Raw genomic sequence first — 15,708 nt, forward strand, 5'->3', positions numbered from 1 at the left:
TTAAGCTTATTCTTAAAAAAAAATCGTTGAATGACCTACTTAGTATTATTGTGTATTCAATTGGCTTATTGCTCTTCTTTAATTAAATTCATAAACGTTATCCATTTATGAACAAATCGTGCATAAGGGGCCATTTGTATAATTCTTATAATATGAATTATAAGAATTCTTATAATATCATTTTTAAAATTAATTTCCAATACAATAATTTATTCGATATGCCTGAAAAGGTTAATTATTTTTTCATGTTATAATAATAGAATCTCTAATTATTCAAACTATTCTTGTTGTATTTTTAATTTTTGATACAATATATAAGTATATAAAGACTCTTAATTTTAATGATAATATAAAATAAATTGTACCATAGTTTCTTAAACTCTATATACACAGTTTTTGTTCAGTTTTAATATTTAACCGATTTCTGAGTAATTTATTATATAAATATTTATAATTAAATTAAAAAATTATATATATATTTTTAAAAGAGAATTTGAAAAAATAAATTATGATGTTATGAAAAGAAATTTTCAGCAGAATAATTAGATGCAAGATCAATGTAGAATTTCATCCAAAAATTAGGCAAAATTTTTTCTGAGAAAGCAACTATTAAGTGATTCCTTTTAAAGTTATGTTCTTCGAAATTTTTATTTAAAAATATTTGAAATACTATTAGATGATTAAGCGGAATTGATTTTAAATTTAGTCTATTTAATAAACCAGAAAACATAAAAATTAAATGATTGTATATTAAACATACCATTTCTTAAATTAGAGGAAGTGTAAACTTCGGCGAATTTCATGTTAGTAGATCTTAAAACTTAATTCTACTTCTGTTTGCCCTATTCCAAAGCAGAAAATTTAAACACTGAAGGAATCAACTCTATTTTTAAAAATAGTTGACAGCACTGCATAAATGACAATAAAATTTTGAAACTAAATACTTATAATTACTTATAATTATAGCTTTTTAATTGTATTTTTGTAAAATTTAAGTCAGTCATTAATTTTCATGCTGACAATATAAGAGTAGATCTTTCAAAGTTTTTTTACACAAAAACGATCTGCTTTTTACAGTGTTGCCTCACAAACGCACTACATTTTAAGATCTGAGTAAGATTTGCCAACATGAACTCAAACTATTATTCAAAAATTTTTTTTAAAAGAAATTTTAAGTAGAAGTGCCTATAATAGACCCTTATATTTCTTATATTCAAAAGCTATACAAGTAAGGATCACATATTCATAGGTTGTAGTCAATAATAAAAGTTAATAATAATGAAAATTGTGTTACACAATTAATTTTTAAATGTTATACCTAATTCTAAAATATTAATAAAATTACCAGTACGGAAATTTATTGAAGTTTAAGAAACAAAGTTAAAATTCCGATAGAATTTCTTTGTAAAATAACTTGACATATTGCATATAATATTGATATATGTAGAAAACTACGAGCGAAAATCATTTGATATGGGAAACATCTTTTGATTTAATAAAAGCAAGTGCCCAGTATAACCCCAATATAAACATATTGTATAACAAATTCTTTGCATAGAAAAAATATATAAAAAATAAGCGAAAAATTTCTTCTTGAAATTCAATGAAGCCTCATAAAAAAAAATCTATTTAAAAAACAAACAAATAAAAGGGTAAAGAAGATCTCGACTATTATACAAAAATATTTTATTTTATCCTTTGTGCTTTTTGTTGTTATTTTTTTTTTTTGTATTATTTTCTATTATTCCCAAGTAATTTAATTTTAATTTTTACTAAGATTTTTTTTTTTATATTTTCAATTACTCATAATTAATTTCCATTTGAATTGATTGTGTTCTCGAACATAACAAATTTATTATGTCATATTTTTTAGTGTGTGCGTCAATAAATGTATATGAGAGAGGACAAAATTTTTTATTGTATAAGTTCAAGGATTTTTATTTGGAAATATTAAATTGGAGTATGCCAAGTAAAATTTGCAAAAATATAAAAAAAATTAAGGTAAAATTTTTTAAAAATTCAAATTATGTATTTGTGTATGTATGCAAAATTTCAGTGAATTCCATTGTTGTAATATTTGTAAAAGTGAGGGTGATTGGGTATTAAATTAAAATTTTAAAGATTTCCTTTTATATTTTTAATATTTAAGCGTGCAATTGAGATTTATTAATTATTATGTAAATACAAAAATTCAAGTTCATGAAAATATCAAAAAAAAATTTGATTGAATTTCTTTGTAATTTTTTTATTTCATTATAAGCGTTTTTTTTATGAATTGTTCACACTTCTCAAGTGTTTGCATACAGTTGCAAGAGTACAATTCGTGTGACTCGTTTTAACCTACACTGTACAAAATGTATAATGCTGTCATTTTGAACTAATTTTAAAATTTGTAGTATGCCTAATTTTTTAATTCATTTGAAGTATTTATATGTGTAAATATTTTCGAAACAATTTCGAATTTTCTGTACAAGCTTGTGTTAGTTCACAAAATTTTGATATCCATTTTGAAGTTGTTAATCGTCGTTATTGAACCAATTTGAAAATATTGTTAATGTGCATAATTTTTAAAGAAATTTTTTGGATTTTCAATACAATGTTGAATAAATTTGAAATGATGAATTATTTTCGATTTTAAAATATGTGTAAATGTGTGTATATAATTTTCGAAATTATTCTTATATTTCAAATTGCAAATTTTTAATATACATAAGCAAAAACGTTGAATTTTCGTATGAGTCTGTTTTAAAAACCTACAAATCAGTTCATACCATTATGTCAAGCACATATATTTCAAACTTTTCAATATTATATAGAACTAACATATCAAAACATAATTATTGTCATACATAATTTGCGAACCAAAAAATATTAATAAAAATTTCTAATTATTGAATAAAAAAATATTATCGCTTTATAGTAAGATTTTTAATTCGATACTTTTATAATAGAAACTATTGTGCATGCGTGCAATATTTATATTCTATAATGAAAGTGAATAATTTAAATGCATGATAATTTGACAATCATTAACAAAACTTAACATGTTCAGAATAGTGCTATCGCAACACCAATAAGCATAGCAATATAATATAGAACTGTTACAGCAACACCGTAACAACACTTACGTAGTGTTAAATTTTACTTTTTGAGTTCACTCTTTGGTAGAATATAAAGCTTTTCGTGCAAAAATGGAAGAATATAACAATGAGGAAAATAAATATTAAGTAAATTGTATCAAAATATAACGCACTACGCACTGAAATTTATCGCGGTATGCGGTTGTCAAAATTTATTTCCGTAACATAAAATTTTATATAATAATATTTCCTGAAATTACGCCACGGCAAACGTGTTTGAATTCGATTAGTGTGGTTAAACTAAAAATTTGCCGCGTTCAGTATTCATTTAAGTTAGGTAACGTATTAAAAACAAGTTTTGTGAAACCTGGAATATAAGAATTCTAATATTAGTTTTTGGAAATCAATTTACAATTATAATTATTTTAAGTAGACATAGCATTTATTATTTGAAAGTGAAAATAAGAATTTAAAAGAAAAAATCTTCACAACAGAATTTAAAACAAAAATGTCGAATCAACTGAATCCAAGATTAAAATATTCTGATTTTAAATGTTTTAATTCAATTAAACAAGAATTTTTAATTTGTATTTTAATTCGTAAAGCTTCAAATTTATTAGTTTTAAATGCAAATACTTATGTTAAAATAATATTGGATAAAAAAATTAAATATACAAAAGTTTTTAAGAAATCTTCTAATCCATTTTATAATGAGGTAGGTAATAATATTGTAAAAAATTTTCTCTATAAAATTTAATTTTCCTTTTCAGAATTTCGTTTTTGAATTGCATTGTTCAGTTATAGAACTTTTAAATAAGAAAATTTTATTTGAAGTTAAACAAAGATTTTGTAATAAAAAGGACAAAATGATTGGGGAATTATTAATTGATTTGAGAAATGTATGGAATCAAACTGGTCATTTATTTTTTAAGAAATGGGGGAAATTAGAATCACCCTATGGGAAACGTAATGATATTCCAAGAGGATATTTACAAATTGATTTAACGATCATTTCACGTAATTATATACCGATTGAGAAAATGAAAATTGATTTCGATGATGATATTGAAAAGTGAATAAAGGCTACTAGTTTTGTTTTCTTCAATTTTTTGTATTGTACATTATATACAAAGTGTTCATTAATTATGGTAATTATTTTGAAAAGTTGAATGTACCGGAATGGATTTTGGAAGATTATCAATACTTATTGATATTTTTGTTGTTAAGTTAATTTTCCGTGAAAAGTATACTGTAGAGTCGAATACATTTTAAATTCTATAAAAAATTTTGAAATGACGTACGCTTACGTTCTGTAATTTTGAGTTTTTTACTCAATTCAATTTTTCAATACTTTGACTAAATACATTAGATTTGAGTTCATGTATTTTTAGGCAACTCTTATTGAGAACAATACAGAAATTAGTACCCGAGAATGTAACTTCTCATAATGAATAGTAAATAAACTTGACAAGTTTAAAATAAATAAATTCTACTCTGTTTTACTTGTCTTCTACACTTGCTTTCACTTAGACTTTTGATATAGTGCAACATTTTTGAATTCAACAGAAATCGTGTTACATAATTTAATGAACATCCTGTATTTTTTTTGATGAAAAAATTATAAATAAAAAAATAGTATGCTATAATCACATGCATATATATATATATTTTCCTCTTTTACAAATAGAAATTTATTTGAAGAAGAAATTTCCAATGAAATATCAAAGTGTGTAAAGTTCATAATTTCAATTTATGGTGGTGTTTTTCAAGTTAAAGGTGATTATCATGTTAAAATTTCATTCAGTGGACTAAATGTAAGTGATTTTTCTTGATTGTAATATTTTAATTTATAAAATTAGAATTTTATATCTTTGTATATATTGTAGGGAGTAACATCCACGTGTAATGGTACTGCAGCACCAGAATGGAATGAAAAATTTGAAATTAATTCACGTTTTCCATCTTTAACAAATATTATTCAATTTGAAATATTTAAAAATAATAAAATTATTTCGGAATATATTTTATATATTGATAATATTTTATTTAATGGTAAGTTTTTAAGAAATCAATTTATTATAAGAATTTGTGTCTGCCGCATATCACTCTTGTACTCATTATGAGTGTGGAAGAAACTGAGTGCAATATTTGAATTCAAAATTCAGTAATTTTTTTTTAAAGTGTTGCAAATTTAGCCCATCCGTCTTCCGGTTACATTTGATAACTTACATTGTTTAAAACTTTATGTGCATTCAACTAATGTCAATTGACTATTCAAGAATACATTTTTTAAATATTGCATAAGTTAAATTAACATTCGATCTGCATTTTTGTAAATATTCATTTGTAGTACTTACATTTTTATAATTAATTATAAATTTAAAAATGGCAAAAGTCAAAATTATACAGAAAAAAAAATTTGTCAACAAAAAATCAAATTTGGTATACTTGACATTCAGATAACATAAAAGTGGCACTTTTGTCACTGTTTGGTTTGCTCTTCAAAATTTCAATTTCAACTCTCTTCAAGTAATCATATTAGCTTATGTCAGCTGGTTAAAATTATAGACGGTGTAATTAGTTACGTACTTCAAAATTTATTAAGTACTTCAAAATTTGACCATTACATGTGGAGATTTATACCACATGGAGTCTTTACAAAGGGTGGTTTAGAATGCCTTTATAATTTTATTAAATATTGTTTATTGTATTTTATTGTATTAAATATTGTATTGCGTTTTATTAGTTGACATGTATAATGTTCAATCGAATTCATCTTAAAATTGGCAGAAAATTATCTACCACAGGCAAACAGGATAAAATTTATACAAAAAGCATTGAAAATTGTGTTACAATACAGTATGTATTTATGCCATATAAGCTGAACTCCACCAGTTTCATTAATCTCCAACCAAATCTATATTTAGTGTAGATTTTTTGCCTCCAACATTAATTTTAAGTATTAATTTTTTCTAATTCTAATAAGCCTTATCTATTATTTTTTTTCCAATAATCAAAATATTAAATTTGCATATTTCAATAATGAAATTTTCCGTAAAATAATTATTAGGAAAAATTATATAAAAAAATCATTTTGTATTTTTTTCCGTTTTCTTGAATTTCTTACCTCGTTTTTTTTTTCTGTCTATTAGACCTAAAATTCTAGAATCCTTGTTGAAAATATCAAAATACAATATTTTATATGAATATAAAATTAATTCGATTTTTTTTTGATTAATTAATTAAATTTGAAATTCGATATTTATGTTATCGACTTAAAGTAAATGATAATAATATTATTGAAAATTTTTGAAAACTTAATTAAGAATAACAATTTTTACATTAACATATAATGAAAATGTAGATATTATGAAATATTTAGGAAATTTATTGACTTTATATATACGCAAAATTTATGTAATATTCGAAAAAATTCCTAGAACATACTGTCTATAAGAAATTAATAATCAGGAAAAAAAATCATTGTATAATGATTATTTTCCTATAAATTACATAATATATTAATAATTTATTAGACATTCGAAATTCGTTAATTAAACTAAATAGTAACACAATCATTAGAAAATTCTAGAATTTTACATTGTAATACTACGTGTCACTTAAACATTAGACTTGTAGTAATACCGCATTATTCAAATTATTATAAATCTAATTCAGTTGACGCATAAATTGCTAAATTTAGCTAAGACATTAAATTTTTTTATATTTTACGAAATTATGGAATTTAATTGAATATTTTTGCTCGTTTTTTTTAGAAAAACTTCCAAAATTTGGTCCAACTTTTATACATTTATATGGAAATGATAATGTAAACACTTATATTGGTAGATTACTTTTAACAATTGATTCTGAATTTAATAAATATGAAAATTTAAAAAGAATTATTTTAAAAAAACAAATCCAATCAATTGATGAGAAATTGTGGTGGAAAGAGGAAAAATTTATAATTGAATGTTTAATATTACAAGGAGATTTTATACATTTAAAAAATGAAAATTTTATAAAATTCAAAATTAAATTTGCTGGTATATTTTGACAATTAATATCACTAACTTCAAAATTGTGTAGCAATTCGTTAATTAACTATTCACAATAATAACAGATCATAATGAGTTGAAGTATGTTTTATATAGCGATATATTTACTACAATTTTGAAGTTATAGAATTTGATTCTATCTATTAATATTAAAATGAAATTTGCAAAATTTTTAATTTTTTTTTTGTATTTTTAGAATATAGCTCAGAGTGTTACGAATTAAAATTAAATAGTTATGAAAATTTAAATGATTTGAAATATTTTTCATTGGAAGAGAATAATAATATGAAATCAATTGTCTTAAGGGTAACATGGCCTGATATAAGACAGAAATATGAAGTGGATTATTTTATACAGAGCTTTTTAAAAGAATTGGTAAATATTAATTGTATTGGATTTGGATGTTCTTAAACTTAAAATTATTCTTGTTATATGATGTTATTTTATTGGAATAGCATCCCGGTATTTAAGTTGTCATGTACAAAACTTGTATAAAGCATACTATAATCTTAATAAATTCCACGGAAATGAGTTGTTTTTGTAATGATTGCTCTTACAACTGCTCTTTCTATATTATATATTCGAATTAAATAGGTTTCGGGAGATGACCAATTGCTTTAAACAACTCTTTAGAAAAAAAATTTGTAGATCAGGGTTATTGCTGATAGATAGACAAACAAACGGACAATAAAACTTGAAAATCTTTATGTTTGTTTCCGAAATAGGATATAAGAAACGAAGATTAAAATTTTTAAGCCTAGTTTGTTTTCAAATGTACTAATTATGTTGTTCATTTAAAAATTTTACTTATGACCTATGTCTCATTCAATATTGTAAATTAAATTTTTTACAGAAGACAAAATTTAATGAATAATTTAATTATGGTAAAGCATAAAATTCCAACCTTTGAGGGGTGATTAACCATTTCGAATCACATTAACCAAAACTTCAGACAATGTTGTAATTAAGAGCAACTAATATGTCATAACCTTTAAATTTCTCCTAAAAATATGCAAAATAATAATAAAATTAAGAAAAAACTGGCCGTTAGCTACGATATATAAAAAGTTTATTTTTTAATTGTCTTTTATTTTAATTTTTTTTTTTTAAAGAATTTTGCTAAGGAATTAATTTAAAGGAAAGAGTTGATTTGAAATAAAAAGGACAATATTGATTTTATTAATAATTTGTTGTTGCCTATGGCGATTAGAGGAAATGTGATCTTAAAAATTCTATCGTTTTTTCTTCTTATTGTTTTAATGAAAAGACTACGCGATAAAATTTCCAAAAATTCTTATGTTTCCTATCAAATCGTCCTTTTTTTCTATTTTTTTGTTTACAAATTTTGTTTTTGATATTTTTAATTTAATTTATGTTTTTATTTTTCTCTTTATATTTTTATATATTTTCAGAAAACACAATTGGAATCTTTTAAAATTTTAAGGATAAGAAAAAATTTTAATGATGAAATTGAACAAGTAAAAAATTTACGTAATATAATTTCCAATATTTTAGCATTTTATGGTAAAAATAATGGTAAATCACATTTTTATTACCATGGTTCTTCTATTCATTACTTAACTAATTGGGATAAAAATCGTTTAAAATATTTGGAAAATTTTTTTGTAAGTTAATTTTTTTTTTGCATTTCTTATATTTTGTGAATTAATGAGAGATGAAAAGATTTAATTATTAAATGTAATGGATAGATTGATTACTAAAATTAATAATATTATACAATATATATAAATATATATATATATATATATATATGTATGAATTTGTTTTTGAATTCTTAATAAGAAGAAAACAAAGGTATACATATATTATTTTCCTAATTTATTTTTAATATTACGTTCCTTTCGACCGCCTATGATCTTTAAACGGTTAAAGTACTATTTTCAGTATTGTGGTAGGTTATAGATCCTGGATGAGAGGATTATTCTGGGTAATAATTAAATATTACTATGGGTAACAATTTTTGAAAAAATATCATAATTGAAGAGTTTATTGTTGTCGATATTAGTTTAAGTAAAAGTTCATTATTAAAAAGGAATAATATTGACGCGGTTGTTTAAAAAAAAGAGGAAAAAAAAAATTTAGATATTGCGATGTTTTATAATTATAATTTGGGTAGAAAATAATTAAAAAATTTCATTGACCCTTTCGTTTTCTATAAATTTCGAAAATTATTTTATTTTTTTTTTTTACTTAAAATGATTTATTTTAAAAAATAAGAAAAAAGTTCCACGTTCAACTTTACTTATTTCTACATTTCATATAAAAAATTAAAATTTCCGTATGGGGGCAGTAAGAGTTTTTTGTTTTTTGTTATTTACGTTCCATTTACACGTTCACATTTCTCATGAGCCTATATGCGTAATTTGTAATAGAACGATTTGTAAATAGAACGGAATTATTTTGGCTCTATTGCCAAAAACACATGATTCATCTTTTGCAAATCAAAAATTCTATTTCCATCTACCGGAAAAAATAACAAAACTGCACAGATCATTTATACATTTGTTTGAGGTAGTATAGTTTCGCTCAGTTTTTGCTACTCATGAGTAATTTGAACTTGTAAATGGAACGCAAATAATATGTCAATAATTTATTTTTTAATGACATTGACGTAAAGTCTTTATAACATTTTAAAATTTAAATTAGTTAAATAAAATTTTTGGAAACTAATTTTATATTTAAAATTTAATTTTTTCAACTTTAACGTATTTAATCAATGCGATTTTATTTAAAATATTAGACTACAATTAATATCACGATAATAATTTTTCTGTGATTTTATTAAAGAAAATTTTAATTAATGAATTTGAAAAATATCAAAAAAATTTAAAAGATGAAGCAACTGAATATGAAATTGAAGAAATTCTTACATTAATTGAATCCAAAATAAGAAAATTAAATGAAATATTAGAATCTCGTGTACAAGATGTCTGGCCATATTTAATTTTTCAATTAGAAATAGGACAAAATATTGTTGCAGCTCAAATTTTAAATACAAAAGAATTTATTTATACAAAACGAGAGGATTGTAAGAGTCATTTAAGTGGAATCCGTCATGAAATCCTTATGAAAGTATGAGTTTTAATTTAATTGAATAATTTAAAATATTCTTATATAATAATAATATCTGAAAATAAAATTTTAAATTATTATTTTTTAGTCAATTGAATGTCAACACACTTGTAATAAATGTGGATGTATTTATGGAAAATTTGACAGTTTAATTTGGATTGGAACTGAAGAAGAATATACTGAAAGATTATTAGATATTGATTTATTTCGAATGGGAAATAAAATATTTGAATATAATTTTAATGAACCAACTATTGTATCATGTCATATATATTTATATCAGGCAAAAATACGTCCTGGTAATGATAAAACTGGATTATGTGATGCTAAAATACGTTTTACAATTTTAAATAATTCATATGAAACAGAAGTTATTAAAGAATCTTTATCACCAATATGGAATGAAAAAATAATAATTAATGATATTAAATTGAAAGGTCCAGCAACATGGTATTCAGAAAATCCTATTCAATTAAGTATTGAAGTTTTTGATGATGATGGTTTAGGAAATTTCGAATATTTAGGTTGTGGTTTAATACCTGCTGCTTTTAAATTTAATGAATATGACATGGGATCAAAGAATTTTGAGGTTAGTATAACAAAAAACTACTTGCTTATTATATATAGGAAATAAATTGAAAACCATAACAGTGTAAAAAGAAATATTATAAAAAAAAAATTATTGACATTTTTTTCTTGTGTTCAAGGGCATTTCTATTAATCCTTTAAAATGGATTAATATCTATTTGAATGGATCAAGTACAGTTGAAATTTTAATGTCCTGTGAACTTATTGAATTCTCAGACGACAGTGAAAAGCTTGGCGAAAATTCTCAAGAAAAACCAATTATTGAAATATATAAAGATTTACCAGTGGAAATTTGTCCTTTATTAAAACAATTTAAGTAAGAATGTATTGGATTTTTACATTGAATAAACCGCAAATATTATACAGCACGTGTTTTCAATATTAAAAAACTTTGATATTATACTCGTATCAGAGCCATCATTTTGCTTCTAAATAATCTTGAATTCCGTTAATATGATTTTTAAATCCTGTTTATCATTGTTTCAAAATTTTGATTTTAATTTTATCTGAAAATTGCGTTTCTCAGTTATCGAAATGAAGATGATTTAAACGTGCATGTGATATTAAATTTTTTTTTGTTTTCAGAATTGAAATAATATTTGTTGGAATTCGAAATTTTAAGAAATTTTCTATGCCATTTTCTAATACTGATTCGAAAATTATTGTATTATTTGGAAATATACAATTAGAATCGAAATTAGATAAAATAAAATATGGAAAAAATATTAATTTTCTAAAATCGTTTTCATCTGGAATTGTGGTAATAATTTTCAATATTAATGCTGTTTTTTTGAAATTTTCATTTCTTTTGTAGGATCTCGCAGAACAATTAGAATATTGGCCACCGATTGTTATAAAACATATTGAAAAAGACAAACCTATTGGAGCAGCAATGATATCAAATCCTAGTAAATATTTTCATCAAAAAATTTTCCCTGTTAAAATTATTGGAAGTAAACATTCCAGTCGGGTTACATTCAATAGAAAACGTTTTGCTGAATATTTTAAAATAAGTAAAAATGAAATTGAAAATAATCTTGAAATTGGAATAATTAATAATTGCCATAAATATTGTATAGTATTAAAAAAATTCAGCAATTAGAAAAATCAGCTGAATTGTGTAGTGTTTTTTGTTTTTTTTTTCGATTTTAAATTTAATTCTGTTTAAAAATTAGGCAAATATCAAAATGTAGATCTAATGCCAACTGGATTTATTCAGCCATACAATTTTTGTTGCTGAATAAAGAAGACTTCAAATTCATTTTTGATTAGAGAAAAGCTTTGATGTAAAAATTCATCAATTTGTAATCTTCTTTATTCAGCAACTAAAGTTGTATTACCGAATAAGTATTGATCTGTATTTTGGTAGATGATTTCATTTTATTATTCATTTTAATTCTTTGTGTGCTTAAGTTACTAGTAGTTTTCAATCTGATATTTATTTTATATTTTTTTTTAGGTACAAACAATTTGAAATTTGAAAATGAGAGAACATTCTTGCTTGGAGTTTCAAAAAACACAATTAATGTTAGCAATATTAAGAAACTTATGTCATTAAATATTGAAAATTTTTTCAAATACAATTCTAAATCACATAATTTAGATTCGGATACTTCTGAGTATACATGGTGGACAAAATTTTATAATTCAATAAATCGTTTTCGAAATAATTATACGCAAAATCAAAAACATTATTTAATTATTTACAATTCTGAATTGGAAAAGCAATCTGAATTTGAATATTTTCATGATTGGGCTGACAATATTGATTTATTTCAAGGAATTGAACAAAATACAAATAGTTCAATTAAAGAAATATCATATTGTAATTTAAAATGTAAAATTAAAATTGAATATTTTGAAAATTATCAGACACCTTCTGCTTCTAATTACCAATTATCTGAAATTCCATTAATTAAAAAATTAAATGATATTAAATTATTACATGCAACAAATTTAATTGTTGTACGAATTTATATTGTTCAAGGATTACATTTAAGATCTCATGATAAAAATAGTCCACCAGATAGTTTTATAAAAATAAAACTTGGAAAAAAATGTATAATAGATCGTACTAATTATATACCAAATCAATGTGATCCAATTTTTGGTAAACGTTATCAATTAGATGCCATGTTACCGAGGTAAATACTGGTGTTGTTTAGTTTGATTTATTTAATAATTAAATTTTTTTCATTAATTTCAGGGATAATATTTTACAAATTTCATTATTTGATCGCGGTTCTTGTATTGATACGCTAATAGGAACTACAACAATTGACTTAGAAGATAGATATCGAACAAAATTTAGGGCAACTGTAGGAATATCTAATGAATACGATAGGTTAAGCAGTGCTAATCAAATTAACTTGTATATGTAGTTTTAATTATCTCCTTATATTCAATAATTGCAGAGACGGTTACAATAAATGGCGTGACAATAAGCAACCCAGTGCCCTTTTAGAAGAAATATGTGAAAAATATAATTTAAAGGAACCAATTTATTTAGAAAATTGTATTATTGTGAATGAAATAAAATTTGAAGATTCAAATATTTTTCAATACGGTAACATAGGCGGCCGCTTATAAATTATCGTCTGAAAACGGTACAAACCAAAATTAAAGTGAAACTTTTTTTGTTGTAGATCGAGATTTCAAAGAAAAATTGAGTTTATCGGCTTTGAAAAATCTGCATAAAATACCAGAAATTGGATTTAATTTAGTACCTGAACATGTTGAAACAAGGTCACTTTATCGAGAAGATAGTCCAGGAATAGAACAAGTACTAAAAATATTCAATAAATAATCTAAAAGATAGTTTCTTAGTAATTCTAAAAACAAATTTGAAAATCAGGGTAAACTACAATTATGGATAGAAATATTTGATTATGAAAATATTCCGGAACCAATTAATATTACACCTATTCCACCCAAAAATTACGAATTACGTGCTATAATTTATAATACCGGTGATGTAAAAATGGATGAAACAAATATTTTTGGTACAAAAATGTCTGATATTTATGTAAAATGGTGATTAAATGTGATAGAAAAGTATAAAATAATGCAGAAATTTTTTATTGAATTTCTAAAATATTTTTAGTTGGCTTGATAATGTCGATAATTTTCAACGTACAGATATACATTACAGATCTCTTTCAGGAGTTGGAAATTTCAATTGGAGAATGGTATTTCCATTTAAATATTCTGAAAATGAAGATATGGTAGTGTCGATTGAAAAATTATTTTAAAATTTAATATTTTAGAAATTATTTATAAATTTTAGTTAGTGGTCACAAAACGAAAACGTTTTCAAGATTCATCTGAAATTAAAATGCCACCAATATTTAGTTTGCAAATATGGGATTTAGATAAATTTTCGGCAAATGACTTTCTAGGATCTTTAGAAATTAATTTATCAAATTTAGCAGAACCAAGTCAATCGAAAAGGAATTGTAATTTAAAGACTGATGGCAAGAGATTAATAAACTTATTTAAAGAAAAGAAAGTTAAAGGATGGTTTCCATGTAGTGGTCATAATAATACAAATGGTTATGAAGTATCGGTAAGTTGAAATTCGTATAGTTTCTCCTATAAAAAGAAATATGTATGTATATTTTAATTTGTATTGAAGGGCAAAATTGAAATGGAATTAGAAATTTTAACTGACAAAGAAGCTTTGAATGATCCAGTCGGCTTAGGACGTAATCCACCAAAAGCATTAAAAGAACCAAAGTAAGTAACGCAATAAGATACTACAATATTAGGCCTTATTCTGAATATCAAATTAACATTATATTTAATTTGTTTCATTTGTTTTAGTCGCCCGAAAACATCATTTGATCCCTTCACGAATCCAATAAAATCATTAAAATTTATTATAGTACCAGTTTTTAAGAAATGCTGCATCTATTTTTTATTTTTAATTTGTATGTTATTTGTTATTTATGCTCTTTTATTCAGACTTCTTGAGATATAAGAATTTTATATTCAATTTTTAAAATTAAAACTTAATAATTAATTTAAATTGAAACATTTAACAAATATTTTATGAATGCTGCAATCTTAATAAACATTTCTTCATAATTTGGTTTTTCAAATTCGATACTTGCAGAGTCATCTGTTATTAAATTAATTACACTTTTGTGTTTAGAAATTAGTTAACGTAAAAATAATGAAACAAAAAGCATTGAAAAGTTTATTACCTATTCAGCTTAAAAATATTTATATCTATTCATCTGAGACACAAACCTATTAAATAATTTTAGGTTCAAATATAGGAAATTATAAGCTTTTTTTATGAAAGTTGATTTTTTCTTTTTTTTTATCACAGAAATGAGCCAATCAAGTTGTTTATGATAAAATTCAGTTTTCTTTAAAATAAAATTTGATTTTTATATTTTTCAAAATTTCAAAAAACCAGTAAATGTAATTGATGTACACAAACTTTCTAAGACAATGGAAATGTGCTAAATAGGCTTCTGAATGTAATCTACTTCTGGCAGTGGGATATTAATATCAACATCTTCTCTTAGTCCTCATTAGCTTTTTGGGTGTTTACCATTTATTTCGTAAGTTCGGAAATTGTTAAAATAATTAGAAGAGAGATGCTCTTTAAAATTACAATTAATGAAGAATTAAAAAAAAAAATATCTGTACAATTAAAACTATTTTCTAATACAGTACTCCATTATAAACTACTCCCAGCTACTGTTCATGTATTCTTATAAATCTCTAATAAATTTCTGAACTTAAGTTAAAAATTTCAACTCCACTTCTATACTCAAATCTCAAATAGTGAAATAGTGCACCTGTAACTAAATTTGTTTCTTTATTTAGAAGGTTTTATTTTCAGATTAATTATGCATACTCTAAATTAATAATAGAAA

The 15,708-nt window shown here is 23.2% G+C and overlaps 1 protein-coding gene across 1 annotated transcript; it reads left to right on the forward strand.

Annotated features, from left to right (window-relative positions):
• Positions 1-3,723: 3,723 nt before the first annotated feature.
• LOC129608952 (fer-1-like protein 6) lies at positions 3,724-14,791 on the forward strand (the record flags this gene model as incomplete). Its single annotated transcript, XM_055520759.1, is given in 20 exon segments — positions 3,724-3,795; positions 3,851-4,152; positions 6,981-7,077; positions 7,335-7,347; positions 7,413-7,513; positions 7,594-7,600; positions 9,993-10,231; positions 10,320-10,820; positions 10,939-11,103; positions 11,442-11,579; positions 11,634-11,832; positions 12,423-12,963; positions 13,026-13,163; positions 13,234-13,385; positions 13,465-13,601; positions 13,674-13,852; positions 13,923-14,043; positions 14,106-14,554; positions 14,642-14,702; positions 14,783-14,791. Coding segments are annotated over 20 exon segments (3,621 nt in total), but the record flags the coding sequence as incomplete, so codon positions are not given.
• Positions 14,792-15,708: the final 917 nt, after the last annotated feature.

Source organism: Condylostylus longicornis, unplaced genomic scaffold (assembly GCF_029603195.1).
Source record: "Condylostylus longicornis isolate FDR11 unplaced genomic scaffold, ASM2960319v2 ptg000038l, whole genome shotgun sequence".
Lineage (NCBI taxonomy): Eukaryota > Metazoa > Arthropoda > Insecta > Diptera > Dolichopodidae > Condylostylus > Condylostylus longicornis.